Genomic DNA, 21,900 nt, shown 5'->3' on the forward strand with positions numbered 1-21,900 from the left:
AAAAAGAGAGAGAAAAAAAGTAAATACAGTAGTACATTCCTGCTTTCATTTACAATTACAAAAGGCATATAAAAGGTTTATCAAATTGTAAAACTATTCCCTTTCTGTTGTCTTTCCCTCAAATTCTGAAACTCTTAAATCAAACAAAGCTTATACTTGTTTAGAAGGAGCATTTTTGTTTATGCTTTTCTGGAGGGTAATAAAACATTAAGGACATTCATTCACTTGCTGCTCTGGTCCATACGGTGTAAGGAAAGTTCCAAGAATACCTTGAAATAAGTAAAGGAGACAAAGATGAACAAACTACTGTTACATTTATAATAGAGCTTTCTATGTATGAAATACATTTACTTGAGTCACACAGAACTGACAGGTTGTAAATACTTGGTGAGGTGGTCACAGGTGAGATGTATTAGTGTATACATGTGGGTTTTTTACTAGTGGATGTAACTTACTGTACATACACTGGAAAAACATTTTATGAGAAGTATCATCATGATGTTACAGCATAATTAAATTCTTAAGGTGCATGGTCACTGTGCTTACCAGACAGTCATGCTTCAGACTGGCTGAAAAGCTGTGCAATACTAGAAAAAAGGAGCCAGAAAACCTAAAAAGCTCTTTTGGCCCTGTCCACGTATACGAAACACACATTAGTACTATTACTAGTATTCACTGTTTATTTCAGCAGGTATCCTTTTCACCTCTTATATCATTCTTTGTGTGTACATAAATACAGCCCTACATATTTCTGTTTGCAGTGTAAAATTTAACGTTGTGTAATATACTGAAATGAACATAAATGTATAGCCTGATTTAGGCCAGTTAATACTGCTACTTTAACTCTTTATTGGCTTGAACTCCTGCATTTCTTGATGCATAAGATTCTGTGGGTGGTAACTGCTGATGTTTGTTTTGCATTTAATGTCTGTAATAAAAAAGCTTAGTATTTAATGCACTCCTCTCCCACTGTCAAATAATAGAAAGTTAGCATTTAGATGCTTACATAGAGGATATGGCCTTTGCACTTCTGTTGTTCAAGATGAGCTACAAAAGAATTTGGTTTTCTGCTGCTGAGAGCAGAATTTTATTAACTTTTTTTCTCTGGACAAGGGTCAAATATGTAATTTCATCACAGCACCTTGCCAACAGAAAAGTGTAACTTAATTCTAGTGAAAACTGAAGACATTGCAGAAGGGCACAGAGAAGAAGTGTGAAAAGACTAACATCACACATGCAAGATCATTTGGCTGTTTCTTTTTTTTTTTTTCCACTTCTATAATAAACAGATTTTACCTGTCAGTAGATACCAGAGACTTTCACAAAAATAAACAGGTATAACTACTTCTGTGTTTTTTTAAGCAGGCTAAGGCAAATGACTTTCCTTATGATGCAAAGATTTCACCACGTATCACTCTTCGGAGCCCCTCCGGTGGGCACCTATGCAGCTGCTGCTTTCTGCAGCTTTCCCCTCCTGTGATTGTCCTGCTCTGGTCTGCCCTGAGGCTTCACCTTCAATGTTGTGGCAGTTTTGGTCACTGCAATACAAGAAAGATATTAAGCCATTTCAGAGCGTCCAAAGGAGGGCAACAAAGATTAAGGGCCTTGAGGGGAAGCCATGTGAGGAGCGGCTGAGAGCACTTGGTCTGTTCAGCTTGGAGGAGACTGAGGGGAGACTTCATTGCAGTTACAGCTTCCTTGGGAGAGGAAGAGGAGGGGCAGACACCGATCTCTGCTCTGTGGGGAGCAGGGACAGGACTCCAAGGAATGGCCTGAAGTTGTGTCAGGGCAGAGTTAGGTTGGATCTCAGGAAAACGTTATTTCCCCAGAGGGTGGTTGGGCACTGAACAAGCTTCCCTGGGCAGTGCTCATGGCACCAAGGCTGCCAGAACTCAAGGAGTGTTTAGATGATACTCTCAGGCACATGGTGTGACTCTTGGGGATGGTCCTCGGAAGGGCCGACTGCTGGAATCGATGATCCTTGTGGGTCCCTTCCAGCTCAAAATACTCCGTGATCCTGTGATTTCAGCGCGCTGCAGTTACCCCTCGAGTCCCCGGCAGGACAGCTCAGCATTCCGGCCGAAAGTCGCGGCACTCCCAGCCGCCCGGAGATACGATGCCCTCAGAACCCTCATGGCCCAGCGCGGGGCGAGGCTCGAGGGCGGTGCCGCGGCCCCGTCGCTCCGGTAACGGCGGGCAAGCGCTGGCGCTGTTAAAGCGCAGGCGCATCGTGGGGTGGGTGCGGTGTGGGGTAGATGGCGCACTACAAGGTAGGAGGCAGTGCTGGCGCGGGTGCGGTGTTGCCCCGCTTCCCGCTCGGAGCGGTGGGACCGACACCGGCTCGGCCCTTCGTGCCGCCTCCGCGGCGGAAAGTGGGGCCGGCCCGGGCCAACGAGCCGCCTCGGCAGCTGAGGCGGGGCGCGCCGCCGATCTGACCGTGTGGGCGTCCTCTCTCAGGCCGCGGACTCCAAGCGGGAGCAGTTCCGCCAGTACTTGGAGAAGTCGGGGGTGCTGGACGTGCTCACCAAAGGTAAGTTTCCTGCTCCTGAGGGGCCAGCGGGCGGCTTTTGCGGCTCTGCCCGCACGGCCCGGCCCGGCCCGGCCCGGCCCGGCCGTGTTGTGGTGACCCGTCGGGCAGCCTCGCCGGCTCCCGCCTCGCCGGCCGCCTCCTCCTCTCAGTCGACGAGGGGGTGGCAGCAGAACTCTCCTGGAAAATCTCGGTGCGGCGTGGCCTGGAAATGGAATCCGAGCTAGGCGGCGAGGGAGGGCGGTGGGCCTCTGGTAACGCGCCCTGGGAGTTACAAAGCGTTAATTCCTGTGGGGGTCGATTGTTAGAGGTGCGTGTGAGATACAATGCGGTTCCTCTCCACGTGTGGTTGTGTTGGAGACCTCTCATACTCTCGGACAAAGTGCTGCTTTCAGTGCCTGCTTTTAGTTAATTTTTGGGGGGGCTGTTATTCCGTTAGAGCTCTACAGAGAAAGTAAATACTTGAGGTGAAATAACAGCAAGTGTTATTTTAAAACCCCCTTTAATACTTTTTAAGACCCTTTCTTGAGTAGAGCTTAGTGCTTTTTCTGAAATGACTGAAACTTATGTTTTGGAGAGTGACTATCAGTATCAAAATGGGGAAAATTACGCTAAACTTGACACATATGACTTGGCATCCTTGAAGTCTTTTTGAGAGCCTTCCAATAGTATGTGGCAAAAATCTGTTTATGTTTCTGATTGAAAATATGCTGTTTAAAGAGGGAGCAGCAGATCTAGGGTGTCAAGCAAATAGGTGTTGCATTAAGACTCATGGCCTGGTGTGTGAGTACCATTTGGTTTTTCTATTGCAGTACCATCCAGTGCAATGGCAAAACAAGCCTTCCAAGTACTGAGGCATCCTAATTTTGTTTTTAATTTAGGAGTTGCGTATCTTAAAACCAATTTGACTGTGCAGTTTGAATATCTGGAACTGGCACATTGCCCCTGTAGGGAGTGGGGAATGGTTATGTTTGGGAACTTTCTGAGGTATTCACATGACTGAGTTCTCCACGTACATCACTACTTTTATTTAAGCTGTCAGGGTATTGCTGCTCGTGTTTGACTTCTGTGGCCATTAGGGGCCCCATCCATAGAGATTATCAGTGTCACCTACTCTGACAGTAGCCGTTTAGTTTTGTAACTGTAGATGTTCGATGGAGGTTTGCTTTTATGCTGAAAGTTACATAACTGGTGATGTCCTGTGGTTCAAAGAAGTGGAAATAAGGATACATGAAGGGAGTCTCAAAATAGTTAGAATTTCAGTCTTGCTGCTGAAAGCTAATACTAATGTTGCATGTGGAATGTGTAAAAATTGTCCAGGCTATTTTGTGTTCTGTGCTGGACTAGCCAAAGACTGAGGTTACGGATCAAGAGAACTTATATTTAGCTGTTACTAGGTGGAATGCTCTGTCTATTCCTGTACAGCAGACCTGTTGTTTATGTCAAAGTGTACAGGTGAAAACTATGTTAAATGGGAAAATGTGCTATAAATGTTGTTAGGCTTTCTGACTGTTGGTATGTGTTCTAAAAACTTAAGAGTTGCATCAACTTCTTGCAATTGATGATTATTTTCTGTTTGCAGTGTTGGTAGCCTTATATGAAGAGCCAGAAAAACCAAATAGTGCACTCGAGTATCCTTTTTCTCTGCTCTGTCTTGTTTGTAGAGACCTTATGTGAAACAGCAGTACTGCTTCTGACTCATAGGTGAACTGGAAAGGCTCATTTAGAATCCTTGCCTAGGAAACATGGCTTTTATCTATGCATTTTGGCTAATAATTGACTTCTTTCAAGCTAATGGAGAGTCTGACAGGATGCAAGAGAACTGGGCTATCAGTATGCCAACAATTACAAACCTAAGGTATAGGCCATTACAGAGTTGTAGACCTGCAGCATTTGAGTGCAGTGTCTGTGGCTTCTGAAGTTTGCTTCTTCACATTTCCTTTTTTTATTTTGTTGGGGTTTTTTTTTAATAATAAGAATTTGTACTGATGTCTTGTTTTTGGTTGCGTGGTTTGTTTGTTTTTTTAAATGGAATATAGCTATGAATTTAAAAACTTCTCTTATTTTTTAACTTCATTCTATAGGATGAAAAGCACTATAGTTATCTCAATGGTGTACTGTGATTTTGGTCATGTGTACTGCAGTGCTAACTTCAACGTGTTAAAACTAAAATGTGGTTACACTATATAATGGAAGAAATACTTAACATCTAAATATCAGCTTTCTGAAGCATCATCTGGGAGCTTCAGCTCCTGAGAATCCAGAATTAGAGGTACTTCGCTTGGAACTGGCAGAGATGAAACAAAAATATGAAGCTGTGCTGGAAGAAAACAAAACCCTGAAAAGCAAGGTAAAATCTGCTTGGTGTTACTCTGTAGTTCCATATCATACAGCAAAAAAATACTTTAATACTTAGAATACAACTTTCTTCCATTAGAGTAACTGATAAATGTTGCATTGTTTAGCGTTGTGGCTGAGAAATGCTGATAGAATTCATTGTAGTTAAGGTGGGGGTTTTTTTATGGGACGCTTCTTTTAGAATATAACACGTAATAATACTAAACTTGGGATTTTATTTATTCAGAGAAAGTCTGTGTTATCAAGTCTAATACACTCTCATTCAATCCTGTCTGGATGTGTTTGTCTGATATTATGTAGCTCATGCTTCCATGAGAGTTTTGAAAAACTCAGGTAATTTATCCATTATAAAAGTTTTCAAAAGGCAAACCGAAAGAGTAATGTTCTATATCACTTTGTCACTTGGCACAGAGGCGCACCCTTGCACATGGCAGGACGTCAGCAGTGGAGGATATTAGACCTACAGGGAACAATAATACATGCTTTTTTATCTAAAACAACCCTGGTATTTCTCTATGTGCAACAGCAGTGAGCCTGAAGTGCAGGCAAAGGCAGGGCCATTTTTTAATGGGTTTGCAGGCTGTCTGAAAGAGCTTGGAGGTGTGAACAGCTTCCTAAAAACACTGAAGAAAGAAAGCTTTGAGGTGCTTAATACTCCAGTAGCTTACATGCCGCTGCAAGTTTATGTGCATCTGTTGGAAATGGATGGTGGCTGTTATATGTGAATATAACATTTTTTTACTAGGAGACAGCCACCCCACTTAAGGTCTGGGAGAAGGAATTGTTGGGCATTACCCCTTTGTATTTCTTGTCTGGAGTACCCTCTTGCTGTTCCAATAATTCTCCTCCTCTTCTGTTACCCACTGTGACTTCTCACAGCTACATTTGTTATTTCTTCCTAGGAAATATGGCAAACAGCAGAATTTTAGGGGAGTAGCAATAGACCGGCAGTTCACTTGGTGTTGCAGACTTAAAAATGCAACCGATAGTAAGACAGACAGATGAGAGCAGAGTAATCTGAGTCTTTGTTTAAAGAATTCAAGACTTGTTCCAGGAAAGTAAGCCTTTCTGTAATCGTGGGTTCATTTGTGCTTTCATGTTATTCATCTTTCAAATGATAACTCTTACTTTACATATTTTCCAGTGTAAGTGTGGGTTTCTTTTCCCCTTTCTTTCTTCTACTGTGTAATGCCCATCATTCTGACATCCTGTAGAACTTCACACAGAATGCGGGGAGAACACTACTGTTTAGCTTTCTTTTAGCAATCCTCTAGCATAAAATATATGCCATTATCTGTGTGTTTATTGCTAACTTCTGTTGCAATCTGTCTCTTTCCTTACATTTGTTGCTCAGAATGTCAGGTATTTGTGTGTGTGTGCTGAGGGCAGGGAAAGGAAGTTGATAGTTAGGCTGTAGGTAGAAAACTGACTTTGGTTTGTGTACTAGCCATCTGTTGTAGTAAAACAAGAATGAAAAAATGCTATTTTTGCAGTTTTTATTAGCAGCAGAGTGATTGGTGCAATTTAGTGTTGCTATGAGGAAAGAACACGTGTATTTTAGCTTACTTTATGTACTTTTTTATTTTTAAGCCACTCTGCAATTTGCAAAGGGGAGGAATCTTAATTGAGTAAACTGAACTGGCATATCTCAGAGAGATGGTCCTTTTCAACTGTTTTTGAAGCTTGAGCTTTTCTTTAATGTCTCTGGGGTCAAGTGAACACCATATCTTTCCTTGGAAGTAACTTTATAAGTAAAGGTCATATTTAGTATAAGTGCATAGTTGCCCAAGCTATGCTCTCCAGAAAGCATAATGGAAGCTAGAATGACTACAGGAAATGTTAGTTTGGATACTGTTGCAATGAGAATAACTGTTTCATTTAATCATATTTTAGTGAAACCATAGCTTACAGGTCATCATTATGAACTGCTATCTAAGATGTGAAGTACTTAATGAGTCCTAGAACAAGAAGCGGTGAAAAATTAAGGGCAAGATCTATGTGCTTTTAAAGGCCCCCTTGTTATGGCTGCGTGGTTATACAGTGTGTCAAATGGATGTTTTGAGAGAAGGGTTACTTTGTTTCCTCACTTGAAAATGGACTTGAATGAAGATGAGTGTGTTCAAGTGCACAAAGTAAATGGAGCAAGTCCAGACCAAACATTTTCTTACATGTCTTAATATAGCGCGTTATATGAAATGTTGCAACTAACTAAATTCCTTTCTTTAAATCCACAGCTGGCTCAGTATGAACCACCTCAAGATGAGAAGCATGATGAATAACAGTAGTTTCTCCTTTAATGCCTTGACTAAATAAAGGGCTTCCTGAGAACTCTGGTCTTTATTGTGTGTGTGTAAACTCTGCATTGTCTACTTTGTTACTTCATCATCTTAAAGAAAGAAAGTGCAGTATCATGAGCATGCAGCTACAGCAGCAATTGATGAGTTAAGCATACTGGCCAACTTTCTGTGTTTAAGAAAAGATGACAGTTACGATGAACTTCTAGACAACTGTGTCTGCCAACTTTGTGTAATTTTCACATCATAGTCAATGGCCCTGTTTGAACTGCTGATCTCGGTTTTCTTTCAACTGAAGGGGGTGACATGGCACAGATGGCCTAACTGTAAGCCAAAGCAGGACCTTCAAGTTACATTCAGTGTTGCTAAATGCTGAAGATGCAGTACCTACTGAACTTTTACTGCAATTTGTATGAGGTGTACCTATTTCCATGCAGTTCATGTCTCCAATCCTGTCTCAGAAACTGGGCCTTGGGAAGTTTATCTAGATAACGACCTGGACAGTTCTGAACATAATACAAAAATCTTACTTTTAATGAAAGTCCTGTGTAATTACAGTGACACGTGTAAGAGTACAATGGGGAGAGTTCTGCTTTCTTATTCATTTAACTGTGAAAAGAAAATTTAGGCAGGGTAAAAAATCCAAGTAGAGTAGGCTGTAAGTATGACTTGTGATTTTTAATTTGGCTTATGTTCTGTCTCCCATCTCCCTGAATTTGCTTCAGGACTCTTCTGAAATGCAAAGTAGACCTTTATTAAAAAAAAAGAGGTACATTTTAAAGAGCTGCATTTTTTTCCAATCCTAAAACTAAGTACTTGAAAGGCTGCTGATGATAGGAAAAATAAAGGAAAGGGGAAATGAAGTTGTCCTATGTATTAGATTTGCTGGCTATTAGTTTTACTTCCTTATTTTTAGGATAAGTTTTGCAGATTGTCTTGCAGACGGAATAGGATGGATTGGAACTTTTGTTAATCTAATCAAGGGCTAATGAACATAATTATTGCTTACTTTACTACTGTATCTAATGTTGATCTAAACAGGCCAGAAGAGAGGTAAATGAGGGGAAAATACTGTTAAGTCTCTGAAGCATTAATTAGAAAAAACCTATTGTGAACCAACAAATCAAAGGAAAAAAAAAAAAAAAGGCAGGAAAAAATGTTCCAACCTCTGGAACAAAGGAGAGAGAAAGCTCACTTGTAAAATAGAACATATCCCTAGCATTAAGTTGCATCATGTGGAAATAAAGACAGGATAGTGCTATAGGAAATGTACAGTTGAACATGTTCTCTGAGTAATGGGACTGGCATGTCTTGTTAAAGAAGCAGCAAGATGGGTAAAGGTGTTAGTCGAGCCCATAAACAGGGCATGAAGGACTCTGGAGTTGAGATGTTGGGTACCAGGGCAGTAATGCAAACTTATATTTTTCATAACGGTATTAGTTCCCTTCTGAAAAGCAATTCGCTTCTTGCGAGTCTTAATTTAGGATTGTAATGAAACAACAGTAACGAGTTAGATAAAACGTCAGTTGAGCTGCCTGCTTGTACTGGGCTCTCAGTAGAAAATGGACTGACTGTTTATGTGAAGAACCTTGCTAAAATTAATGACTGTCTAAAGAAGAGCCTTGCTTTACAAGGTAACGTTTGCTTAGAGGGGGTGGCCTCCCCTACCCCTACTGAGAGCTGGTTTTACGCCTTAAGCGAAGCGGAACCTGCAGCCTGTCTCCACACCAGGGACAGGGCACGGCGGTGCTTCGTGTGGCTCCCTCGAGAGCGCGGCGAGTCCCTCCTGCCAGGTACCCTCCGGCTTTGCCCCGCCCGTGCTCTCCCGGTAGCCCGCCTTCCCCGCCCCCCGCGATCGCTCCTGCTCGTCGCGGGCCGTGCTCGCCCGGTGCGTCGCTCCCTCCCTCCGGCTCTGCCCGGGCCATGCTCGCCCGGTGCCCTCACCCCGCCTCTCCTGCTCACGTGCGGCAGCGCCGTCAGGTGACTCGGGTCGTCTGACCAGGGCCGTCCCACTTCGCCGCCTCTCTCGGGCCAATCGGCGGCGCGGGGCTTTGACAGCGGCCAATCCGTGCTGGGCTGGGCCGTGTCGGGCTGGGCCGGGCGAGCGGGAGGAAGCTTCGGGCCGGGCGCTGGCGGGCAGCGGGCTCAGGGCGGACATGGCGCTGCAGTTCGGCGGGGCGGGCGCGCCAGGCGCGGCTGAGGAACCGGCGTTGGTGGGGGGCAGCTTCGGGGCCGCGGACTCGTTCCCCAAGGACTTCGGCTACGGGGAGGAGGAGGAGGAGGAGGCGGAGCTGGAGGGAGGCCCAGGGCCCGGCGGGCCCGGCGGCGGCGCGGGTGGACCTGGCAGCGGCGCGGGCGGGGCGGACTCCAAGCCGCGGATCCTGCTTATGGGGCTGCGGCGCAGCGGGAAATCCTCCATCCAGAAGGTGAGGGGCCGCCGGCGGCTCCCCGCTTCCCCGCCCGAGTTGTGTCTCTCATTTGCTGTGCTGCTGTTCTGGGCATTCCTGCTTTTTATTGTGGGCCCAAGTGGCGAAGTTGAAACGACGGGAACCTCCTGCCTAAAGACGCTGGCTTTCCAGAACGGAGTCTGATCGCTTGCGCTAGAGAAAAAGGTCGTGTAGCATAGGTTGTAGCCTTTGCATTTCTTCACTTTTAACGCTTTAAAAGTCAACAAGTGAAGATGCTAGCGTGAAGTTTGTCGTGAGGTGTTTCTTACAGCTGTGAAAGCACTGTGAGAGGTACGGGTGTGCGGTGGTTAGCGTGCTTCCACTTGAAAGAGCTTTGTTTTGCCTTTTGATGCTTTGAAAGAGACTTCTGCTTTTGTATAAACAGGACAGACTCTGGTTCTCTCTAGTTACACTAGGCCGAGTAAACGAGACTCAAGGAGGAAATGCCTTAGGAGTTTCAATGCCTTAGGTTTGTTGGTAGCTTTGTGAAGTCACTAGTGTTTCTTAATAAAAGTAAGATAAATTTTCATTTGCCACATAGCTCAACAGAACTGTAGTGTTAAGAATGATCCTTGTTCCTCAGTGCAAATTTTATGTTCGTGCTCCCAGCTGTGAAGTTTTCAGTGGTATTTTTATGGGAAGATGTTACTAGTGAAATGCGTGGTTCTCAAGCTCTAGGCTTAGGGGCCTCGAACTTGTTTCAAATGCAAGTGTGAAGACCTATCGAGATTTCTGTAAAGGCTTTGTGGAGGGAAGCTTTTTTTGGACATAGTGGTATAGCAGGTATGAATCTGCTTCTTTTTGCCATCTTATGCAGACTGCTTGATAATCCATACGCTGCAGTAAACCAATGAGTTCTAAACTGACTTCAGACTGTATGCGTTAGTGAGAAATTCTGAAATACAGTGGCAGACCAGGCTGTCATTGCTTTTTAGCCTTGTCAGTTATTCCTCATTATTTAGGTCAAATGATCTCACTGTATGTGCAAATGCAGTGATTTCACTGAAAGTCTTTTCTAAGTCTTTTTAGTCATGTGAACGGCACTGATTGTAGACTCTAATTAGAGATCTTATCGTGTTATCCGCTGTTGAAAAACCTCCCAAAAGCTAGAGGGAAGCAGCAACTCCAAATTGCAGACGGATTTTAAGACTTTTCAGGTGTCTTTATAGATGTACCTTTTGGACTTTTTTATGGCCAATGTTGATAGTCTTCAGTTCTCTGAGGACCTATTCAAGTAGCTGTATAGGAAAGGAATAGTGTGATGCTGAGTATGTAATAAGAGGACATAGGATTTATCTTTTGCCCATTGGTTACCGATCTGGCTTAGGAATTAGATAGAAGCTGTGATTCTGATCCCTAGGAGTTTGTTGTGATGCTACCTGAGTAAACTAACTGTGGCAATAATTTGAGACATTCTTGTAATATCAAGAAATTTCTTATCAACAGTGTTCCTGCTCTTAGATCTGTCTGGTTCCAAAATGTCCATAACCAGACCAACCCTTCTGTCTGGGTACTGCTTGTTGATCACCTTGCCAGGAAACAGGGATATGCAAGATAAACACTGTATCAGGGAAAGTATTGGCTTTGTGATTGTCTAGAAATTTCTCTGAAAAACATGAATTATTAAACCATTCTAACCTTCCACTGAGAGCAATATTAACAGGACACCTCTTGCAAAAAAAAAAAAAATTATGGTCCTGTGGAGGAACTCTTTTTTGTTTGGTCAGTTGGGTTTTCCATATTGAAATAACCTCCGAATACTCAGCAGCAAACTGAGGGTAATAGATTTGGGGAGTATGATGATTGCTTTGGTTCATAACAAAAATTTTTGTGCAGACTTGCATAAATGGACTTACTGTACTGTCCCTGTGTAATATGAACCTGGAAAGAGTTCGGATGGGGGACACCAGTCTGCTGAAATGTGCTGCTTTAGGAAGAAGAGAAAATGGAAATGATGGTTTTGCTTCCCAGAGACTTATCAGCTTTAAACCGAATTTACTAATTCTGTCCCGCTTCTGTGGGAGATGCTGAGTTCCAAAAGAAATTTTGATTTCAGAATGCTTTAAAACTATGCTGCAAACTATGCTGAGGAATGCAGTACAGTCTCTGTGTATCTAGAACTGTTCTTACTTTTCCATCCAAATGTTCTGCTGTTTAAAACCCCATTAAGACCATGGCCTCCTAAACGTTCTCTTAGGCTTAAAAATCTAGGCTGACATATTACTTTGAACCTCACTAAACAATCCATTAACTATACTGGGTGTAGAGCTGTTTGTCTTTCAGGTTTTTTTGACAGTTTGTTGCATCAGGTTTCTAATGGATGACTTCTGTAATTGTATGAAACATCTGATAAAAACAGAATTACCAAGTGCTGTACAGGAAATATCTTTCTTTTGCAGTCCTAGTGTTTGACCACATTATGTTTGGAATAACTTTCATATTATGTAGTTGAGTTGCTTTAGAACAGTGTTCAGTGTTGACACTGACTGCTTTAGTTTTTTTAGGGGAGTTTCACAGAAGTTCCACCTGAGCATGAGGAAGAACTTCTTTACTGTAGAGGTGACTGAAGCCCTGGAACAGGCTGCCCAGTGAGATTGTGGAGTCTCCCTCACTGGAGTTACTCAAGAACCATCTGGACATAATCCTGTGTAATGTGCTCTGGAATGACCCTGCTTGAAAAGGGAGGTTGGCCCAGATGATCCCACTGTGTTCCCTTCCAACCACACCCATTCTGTGATTCTAATTAAAAGGAGAGGGTCAGCAAACTTAACTCAGTTGTTAATAGATGGCACACTACCTAGCTATTCAGGTCTCTAAAACAGATGTTATTTTTGTACACTTCTATTGTAGTTTAGGAACCATCTGATTATGTTGTGTTATAACACTTGTGTTATAACACACCAGACTAAAAGCGAAGCTTCCTTTAGGAATTTCTAAGATTATAAGGGAAAGGTTCTTAAAAACTTGCAGTTGCTTAATTAACACATTTACTTCATACCAGATAAGAGTATAATAGAATTTGAACATGCTGTGTTAGACTTGCAAGGAAGAAAGAGTAACTGGGATATCTGTGTCTTTAGCCATTGGACTTGTGAAAATGTTTAACTGTATTCTGTTGCTTGGTTTGGGTTCGGGGGGTAGGTCATTTCCTTAGCTGAACCTATTTGTAAGATTTAAGTCACAAAACTTTCACCTATTTCTTCTAATAAGGTAAAGTCTAGACTATTATTTGTGTTCTTTTAACAGGTGGTGTTTCACAAAATGTCTCCCAATGAGACACTGTTCTTGGAAAGTACCAACAAAATCTACAAAGATGATATTTCCAACAGTTCGTTTGTGAATTTCCAAATATGGGATTTTCCTGGACAGATGGATTTTTTTGATCCAACATTTGACTATGAGATGATCTTCAGAGGAACGGGTGCTCTAATATATGTTATTGATGCCCAGGTAAATACAAGTCACTAAGAATCACAAGGAAGTTTTATTTTTACTTTTTGTGTGAGAGGAGTTTAATGAGAAGCTAGTAATTCATATTTTTAGATATGTTCATAAAACATCTGCTACATATGAAGGGATGCATTGGCAATATGACTTTTGGTGTGTGGTTTTATTTTTGTGAAGTGACTGGAACATATGCTGCTGGTGGAGAGAGGGGAAAGGGGCTGGTACTCTGAAATTACCTGCAGTAATAGTGAGAACCTGCTCTGCTAGGTGGATGGAATTATCCCTTGCTTCTGCTGTGGAGTTCGTTTAATAATAGCACACTTCTGACCTCAGTTTGTAGTACTGATACTACAGGATATCTGGCAGTTTTTAATAAACCTAGAAATTGCACCATGGGAGATCACTGCTTGCCTATTGCTGGAGCTGAAATGTAACCCATCTTTTGCTCTGAAGTCTAGTTTTGTGTAGCTGAGCCTGGGATAGCTAATGAAACTTAATTGACATAACAGAATCTAAGCTGCTTGGATTTCTCACACTTCAGGGTATTCTCTCTCTCCTCCCAGACTTCTTATTAGTTACAGAATTGAAATTCTTGCACTGAAATATTTTGTTCTTGTGCAGAATGTAATAGTTATCAGGGAGAAAGCTTTATCATTGATTCCTACCAAAACTGATTTACAGGATGACTACATGGAAGCTTTAACTAGACTGCACATTACAGTTTCAAAAGCCTACAAGGTCAACCCGGAAATGAACTTTGAAGTTTTTATTCATAAAGTTGATGGTTTATCAGATGACCATAAAATAGAAACTCAGAGGGATATTCATCAGAGGGCTAATGATGATCTTACGGATGCTGGGCTTGAAAAACTTCACCTTAGGTGAGTTAAAGACTCTGGCATATGTGATTCTGCTGTTGCTGATATGCATACAGATTAATGGCTTTTAGATGTGATACTTGACTGACTGGAGTGAGGTCTGATTACTTTCTTATTTTTTAACAAGACTTTGCTAAATAAATACACCGCTGAATTTATGGACATGCTTTAGCTGTTAGACTGACTAAAATAAGGCAGGCTACTGCATCAGATGTCAGTGAACAGATTATTCATAAACTCGATGATAATTCAAGGCCCTTCTCAGTTAGCCTAACAGGCCAAATTTGTACCTGTGGCCTGTAGGGGCAGGGAAGGGAGAGGGGGGAGTGTCTCTGCCTTCTAGTCCTGGGTAGCACTGACTTCTCAGCAATTGGTTTAAAAGCTTAGTCTGTTACTTGAGATTTGGCTCACTTATAAGGTATCTTCTATAGACACCTTTAAAACGAGCCATCTTTTCTGTGGATTTACTGCTATTTTGGTTCTTGTGGAGCACTTGGTGCTACTTTGGTTCTTGTGGATACTCTTGTGGAGTATCTTGATGTTAGTGTGAACAAAGTGGAAGGCCAGGAACAGGACTTGAAGAAACCAAATTGAGCATTATTTATACCATTGTAATAAGCATTCTGTAGGCAAAGTGTGTTGTGAAAGAATGTTCAAATTTTTATCCTTGGTCTCCCATCTCTAAGGGATGGGGGAAATCTGTTTCATGGTTACTCCAGCCACTCAGAAATTAGGTTCTTTGTGCATTGGTCGGACATATTTGTGATAAAGGCGTACCAGCCAAGGCATCAGTCCTGAATGTTAGAAAACATACCTTTAACATTTCTATTGCAATTCTGAAATATTCTTGAATCTTCTTTTTCTTTTTTTTTTTTTTCCTTCCGTTGCCCTCCCTCCTCATCTCAGCTTTTATTTGACCAGTATCTATGACCATTCAATATTTGAAGCCTTCAGTAAAGTGGTACAGAAGCTCATTCCACAACTACCAACCCTGGAAAACCTACTTAATATCTTTATATCAGTAAGTGTTAATCTAACAGAACTTTGAGTGAAATATGCGGAATAGTAAAGCAAGTCCTACCAAGGAACGCTGGCTAGATCTACCCTTGGGAGATTTGGGTGGCACTCATGTGGGTATACTCTGCTGACCTGGATGTCTATGTTAGAAGCTCTCTACCACAGCTAAATTGTACTGGTGCGTGCTCTGTGGGAGTTTCTCTAGATGTTGACAAAGCATAGTTTGACTGCTTATAACACTTCTTAGGGAAGTTTCCTACAGGATATACTGATTAGTTTGCTAAGGGACTTAGTAGTCTAATGTAGCAACAGATACATTTGGTAATATGAACTTGGCCTTAAACTAAACTGTCTGTTTCATATTGCCTGTGAGACTCTTCATTTATTCTTTTAGTGTTTGCATTTCTTATAAAATTTGTGATATAGAAATTTGCTGCTGTATACTTTAAATCAAATAAAATATCACCCTCAAGACAAGACTGTTTCATTTAAATCATGTCTGTTGCAGGCATGTGGCCAACATGGAAAAAAACAGTTATGACTGAGAGGAGCTGTGTGCTCAGACATGTTACCCCATGCTACCCTATAATGCTTGTTTGCTAAGTTTGGTAGAGGACTGGCCCAGTGGATAAAGGGCATGCTCACTTTGATCAGTGCCATGAGGGTATGGAGTGTGATCTTGATGCCAAAAGGATTGTCTGGATGTCCTCAGGACACTGTCTTTGGTACTGACACTAGCTAGAAAGAAGAGAGAAGGAATGATTCTGCGTGCATAAATAGAAAAGAACCTTTACCAGTAGTGTACATGTGGTAACTTGGTGAACTACAAAAGACTTCTGAACTTAGTACGAGCACATGCACTTTGCTAAAGTGCTCAGTTACAAATGTCTTGGTGATTTTCGTGCCCATAACTGCCGTAATGTGGTACTCTTCATGGATTTTGAAGTTCAGAAGCTGACTTAGTTGCTCTGAACGTTAAACTATGTGGCAACTGCCTCACACACAAACTGAACTGCCAAGATACTACAAGCATAAAACTTAAATGTCAGCATACTACTATGAAATATCTCAGATGCCAGTCCGTTAGGTCGATGTGAATGTATGGCTCTTCTGGAATTAACAGAACCGCAGAAGAGGTAAACTGCTGAATGTGGGTTCTGGAAGCATAATAAAATGTAACCTGAATTATGATCTGTTAAATAATAAGCTAAAAAGAATTACACAAGAGTCCCCAGTTTTATTTTTGTCAACTATGTAATGTTCATATGTACTATGGGAACAAGGGTATTGTATTTATAAACTATATGCTCTAAATCTTCAATCTGTCTTAAGTCTCTAAATTGCTTATGTTTAAACCATTTTCTGCTATTAAGAATGTGAAAGTTATGAATTCTACTTGAGATTTTAAAAATTCATCCAAATTCTTTCTCTTTCTGAAGAATTCAGGCATTGAAAAAGCTTTTCTCTTCGATGTAGTCAGCAAAATCTACATTGCAACAGACAGTTCCCCTGTGGACATGCAGTCATATGAGTTGTGCTGTGACATGATTGATGTAGTGATAGATGTTTCCTGTATATATGGGTAAGTGATGAATACTCTTAGGAAAAGAAAAAAGTCCTCAAATTTGTAGAATAGGTTGCAAACTGTGCAAGTAGTGCTGGCTTTGTCATGCAACAAGATGCTATTGATTGGATTTGGCTGCTGAATCGAGCATTTCTACTCGGTTTGTTTCCCACCGCTCATGGCCCCAGACAGCTGTCTGACATTTGTTAAAGTTGTGTTTCATGTAAAATGTAAATAGTGCTGTATCTTGTTTGTCACGGTGGGTGCAAGTATGTTAATACCTGCAAATAACTGGGGTGGATAACATGCCGTGGCTTGTAACTGTAACTTGCAGTGATACTGCTTTGAGACTTGCTGCTATCTGAACGGAATGGCATATGTGACTTTCAGCGAGGGATGCCCATAGTGCTTATGTCTCACAATTTACAGCAGAATTATTCTTCACAATGTATTTTTGAAGTGGTTCTGGAGAAGCAGTAACTTTTTTTAGAACTGGGGTTATAGCCTAGAAAATACAGTGTTGCTAAGAAATACCTCAGCATTTAATGGTCTGTCTCCTGATAGGTCGATCTAGGGTTGTGTAGCTGTTTTGGGCTTTTTTGTTTTTTTTTCAAGAGTGCATAGAAGTAGTTTGCAATACATCATTTACTTCTATAGTGATTTAACTAGCACTAATAACTTGCAGATAGAAAGCAGCATGCTAATCTTGTCTTGTAAATGCAGGCTGGTTCAGCTTAAGACCAAAAAGTGTCCTGCTGCCTGTTGCACCCTCCAACCCAGCCTCACTAAGGAAGCCTTTGTATTAGTTCATCAAAATTAATTTCAGTGAGATGCCACTACACTGACGTCAAAAGAATGCATGCTGATAGCTTACTCTTAACTGCTTATCTAAGACAGACAGTATCTAATGAAGGCCTCTACTCTGTTTAGGTGTAGCTTTCCTGAGAAACTTAAGGTGTGATAATGGTCTTACTCAACGATAGTATTAAGACTTGCATTGCAGGTTCTCCACTTGCTCAACATTCAGTATGAGTAGTATTCTTCTAACTATATTTAACAGGTATTTGTCTTGAAGTTACATATGCATGCCTATTAGATTATGCCTTGGGTTAACTGTTCTTTTTTCAGGTTAAAAGAAGATGGCACTGGAAGTGCTTATGATAAAGAGTCAATGGCAATTATCAAGCTCAATAACACAACGGTCCTGTACTTAAAGGAAGTAACAAAATTTTTGGCATTAGTTTGCATTCTTAGAGAAGAGAGTTTTGAGCGCAAAGGTAAGGACTTCCCACCGCTGACAAACTTTTATCTAAGGTTTTTTGTCAACTACAAAATATTAGTATGAATTTACAAGTCACCTTGATTTTTGTGTAAGTAAATTCATATAATTTCTTTGAGGAGGAATTTTCTTATTTCTTAGAGATAGGAATAAGAGACCTTATTTTTAATTTTGTGAATCATCTCTTCAATTGCTGTCTTCCTGATGAAATTACTTGTGTAGCTAATGTGAGCTCTGTCACTACCATCTGCTCCACTGGAATCAGTAGAATGGAGTAATGATCTCCTTACCTATACACATTGCATTTGAAATTGATACCTTTTTTTAGAAAACTGTCTAAATAAATACTAGCATCAGTAAAACTTTGTTAAGTCTTTTGAGCCCAAGTTAATATAAAATAAGTAGGAAAATATCTATTGGTTAAATGTAACATTTTATATTGATTTTGAAGCTCTGTTTATGTAAATATGCCAACCTGAACACAGTTTTTCCTTTCCCTTCCCCCTCCTTATTGATAGGTTTGATAGACTACAATTTTCATTGCTTCCGCAAAGCCATTCATGAAGTCTTCGAAGTAGGTGTTGCCTCCCACAGAATCTGCAACTATCAATCAAGTACCTCAAATATGAAAGCAGTGACTCACAATGGCACACCTAGGAATGCAGTCTAGAGGAAAGCTAATGACCTTGGATAGACTTGTCAGCTCTTCACTCCAAAGTTTTGTGGAACAAGAGAAGAGTAGTCTGAAAGCCTGAAGTATGTTTCAGAGGAGAAGAGTGGTCCTCACTGTGGAACAGCAGCTTGTAACTGATGTTGGACAGCTGAAACTACTGTAAAAATACTTTGAGGCCAGTGGAGTTAGAAATGCTGGTTAAAACCAGCTCTGTTGCAAATGCAGTAGTTTTTCAGTTTGGAATCCTATTTTAACAGTCTGTCTCTGACTGATTGCCTGGTCAAAACTTAAAAACAATTGAGTTGAGTTTTTTGTGAAACACTGAATAGTCACTTGCTCAAATGCTTTTATTATTATTATTATTTTAAATTAATCTGTAGAATATCCACTTTTGCTTAAGTTTACCCTTTTGTCATGCAAAAGAAAAAATGTAATTAAGGCTTGTGAAACTCAGGCTTTTTGCTTGCTGAGGCTGGTCTCAAATCATTCCATTAAGTAGCTCTTGCTGGTGTGCTCATAATATTCTTGTGAATTCTGTGTTTCTTAAGTGGATGCAAGGTAGAGCTCTGTTCTAATGATTATGTGTTTGTTTAGAGAACTGACCTGGGGCTTCATTTTAAGAGATCGTGATACTTCTCTTTCAGACCACACTTCTTGGTATGTCCCCTTTGAGGGAAGGGAAGTATTAAAATCAGAAATAAACTACCTGCTCTCTTTTGCAAAAACATGGATGTCATAAATCTGTGTGATTAATCCTATTTATGAAACAACTGCATGGCTAGCTGAACTGAAATGTCTGCCATATATTGAAATAAAGCAACCACTTTCAGCTATTCCCAAGCAAAGAAAAATGACAAAGTTATTGACTTCTGATGGTGGATCTCTTTCCTCTCTGACTGATAATTAAGACAGTTCCTAGGAAAATGTCTGAGGGTGTTATCCATGCATGGCAATTAAGTATCGGTCTACCATAACCTACTAATAACACTGGACTTTGAAAGCATGTTGATTCTGTACTGAGACAAACACCTTCTTGTTTGTCACCAGGCAATCTGACTAGAACTGGTTTTTTCTGATTTTGTGAATGCTTACTTTCATACTATGGGCAGTATATCTGAATTCTTTAATTTATTGATATTGGTATTATTACAGTAGGTGTCATACTATACATCAACCTTGCTATGCAGTAAGCTCAACCACTGGCCCATAAAGATCTTGCCTCTCTTTACCCGTCCCTATGTGTGTATAGGTGTCGCAAAGCCATTGGACCAACTATACAAGTGCCACTATAAAATTTTGTGCAAGAAGAACTAACTGTAAGCAATCTCTGCAACTACTGTATTTATGTGGTCAGAAGTAACCATGGGAATGCTTCTGTGCTTATAGAAAGAACTTCAACTGAACTATGTAAAAATGAATATACATTAGGGTATATACACGTACTGAATAAATGGGGTTTTTTACAGCAGGAGACTTTGGAATTCAAGTGCTCTAGGTCAGTTCTCTTAAACCTAGGCTGAGCCCCTTTTTGTTAATGGAGCTGTAGAATTGGTTTTTTGAGGAGGTGCTGCAGGCTTATAAGATTGGGTTTTGTAGTTTGCAAGCACTGTCGCAGTGTTCTAATGCTAAAGGTAAGAGGAGAAGTTTTTGGCAAGATCACAGGAAGAATGAAATAATTCCCATTTGTGCAGTGAGTTTTCCATGTTCTAAGTACATGTGTGCATTCTCTTTGTTTTTGCCCACTACAGGATTTTGTGCTAATAAAATGAAAAACAAAAAAGGCACTATTGTTTCTGCTTGTCTTTATAGACAAAAGCCTATAAATGCCTGTATATTAAAGCAAATTTTTAAAAGCCATGTTATCTTTATGGTATATTTTAAAATAGTTAAATACCACATTCCCATGTGAGACTTTAAAAATTTTAGTCAAGCTTAACTTTCATCTCAATTAAAGCTGAATCCAAAATGAATATTTTCAGAAGATGACTCTGGATTTTAAAGGCATATAAATGATTACATGACTTGTCCTGTTCTTTTCATTAACGGTGAACCTTAGACTGTGTTCTGAAATTCTGCCTTCTGCTGTGCATGTTGTGGTGGCTTTCTGTATTTCAATTTGTTGCAGGGGTTTTTTTGTTTTGGGTTGGGAGTTTTTTGTCAGCATTACCTTACTTTGAAATGGTTGCATCTACTAAAGGTTAATTGTAGCAGGTCAAAACCGAATACTGTCATTTTCACTATTACCTGCACAATGTTAGCTTTAAAAGTTAAATTTGTCTTTAGTAAGGAGCACAGTGCTTCTTTAGTTTACTGGAACTAGTCTTCCTAATTAAGTCAGATGCTGCTATTTGAGTAGAGGGTTACTAATCTGTTGCTGCTTTAGTAAGGCAGTTTTTGGTTTCTGCTGAAATCTTTATGGTGCCACAGAGGAGGAAGGATAGGAGTTAGGTTTTATTTTCTTCCTTGTGCAGGGATTTGTTTCCCTTGCCTGTGCTGACCTGCTGCAGGGAGAGATCGTGGTAGAGACAAGGGGAGGCAATATCACAATCTCTCCAATACAAGAACTGAAACTATGAAGGAAACCATCAACTACTGCTTCACCTTTCTGCCTTGTTATTTTTCCCTTTTTCCACCTCTACACCTGTAGTGGTACAGATGCTCTGCAGTTTTTTTGCAAACAACTGAGGTTGCGTGGTTCTGAGGAGAAAAATGGTGCAGACAGGGGAGGACACAGGGAAAATGGTGGTCTGCCTGCTGGGAGAAGGAATGAAAATTTTGTTCTGTTGAAGAATAAAGCAAGCCCTTGCAAGGTACCTTTCAAAGCTGTATTGTCTGCCACTGAGAGTTACCAAGTTTCCTGTTGGGAATCCCACCAGCTGTAGCACAGGAGAGGGATGGAGGGGAAGGCCAAGCCTGGGGAGATGGGCAGAATAGTTAAAGATGGCATCTCTTTGAGGTCCTGAAGTGCCGTGGGTATTCAAGCGAGCGGGAAAGAACGACACATCTATGAGATGCAGATTCAAATCCGTTTTATTATCAGAAGGCTACTCAATATATAATCTTTTGAGTCCTGGACATGCGACCAGGAGCACAGCATGCTATTATGATTGGTCAGCACACACTGTCCATGCGCCTCAGACACATTCCTGGGAAAAGTTTCTGTTATCACCGTTTCTCACACATTGCTTTCTGCTGGCCTCTGCATTCCTGCAGCTGCAGACTTGTTCTTGTTTGACTAACGGTCAGCTCCTGGCCTTCTCAGAACCCAGCACAATCCTTTAAAACTGCCAAGACCCCAGCAATTCCCCCTTTCTGTTTAAGCATAGAATCAAAGCTACGAATAATACAATCCTGAAGACACCTAAAAACATACAGAATAATAAGTAATAAAACCAGAATGAAAACGAGTATAGATA

The 21,900-nt window shown here is 41.0% G+C and overlaps 3 protein-coding genes across 3 annotated transcripts in view; all 3 read left to right on the plus strand.

The window, feature by feature from the left end:
* The window catches only part of GJA9 (gap junction protein alpha 9), a 4,860-nt gene extending 3,627 nt beyond the window's left edge, over positions 1 to 1,233 (plus strand). Inside the window, exon 3 of the mRNA XM_027886681.1 lies at positions 1,114 to 1,233. Coding sequence (XP_027742482.1) covers positions 1,114 to 1,167 — 54 coding nt within the window. The 3' untranslated portion in view covers positions 1,168 to 1,233. The remainder of the gene's footprint in view (positions 1 to 1,113) is intronic.
* Positions 1,234 to 2,190: 957 nt separating this feature from the next.
* On the plus strand, positions 2,191 to 7,221 carry MYCBP (MYC binding protein). The gene is made up of 5 exons (XM_027886684.1): positions 2,191 to 2,270; positions 2,458 to 2,530; positions 4,110 to 4,158; positions 4,748 to 4,877; positions 7,120 to 7,221. Exons 1-5 carry the CDS (start codon positions 2,256 to 2,258, stop codon positions 7,162 to 7,164), a joined length of 312 nt encoding a protein of 103 aa, XP_027742485.1. The 5' UTR covers positions 2,191 to 2,255; the 3' UTR covers positions 7,165 to 7,221.
* A 2,089-nt stretch (positions 7,222 to 9,310) lies between these two features.
* RRAGC (Ras related GTP binding C) lies at positions 9,311 to 21,297 on the plus strand. The gene is made up of 7 exons (XM_027886683.1): positions 9,311 to 9,605; positions 12,873 to 13,076; positions 13,755 to 13,954; positions 14,858 to 14,972; positions 16,408 to 16,550; positions 17,661 to 17,809; positions 18,330 to 21,297. Exons 1-7 carry the CDS (start codon positions 9,336 to 9,338, stop codon positions 18,479 to 18,481), a joined length of 1,233 nt encoding a protein of 410 aa, XP_027742484.1. The 5' UTR covers positions 9,311 to 9,335; the 3' UTR covers positions 18,482 to 21,297.
* Positions 21,298 to 21,900: the final 603 nt, after the last annotated feature.

The sequence above is a fragment of the Empidonax traillii genome, unplaced genomic scaffold (assembly GCF_003031625.1).
Source record: "Empidonax traillii isolate 1590-97213 ecotype Southwest subspecies unplaced genomic scaffold, ASM303162v1 scaffold192:size804837, whole genome shotgun sequence".
Taxonomy (NCBI): Eukaryota; Metazoa; Chordata; class Aves; order Passeriformes; family Tyrannidae; genus Empidonax; species Empidonax traillii.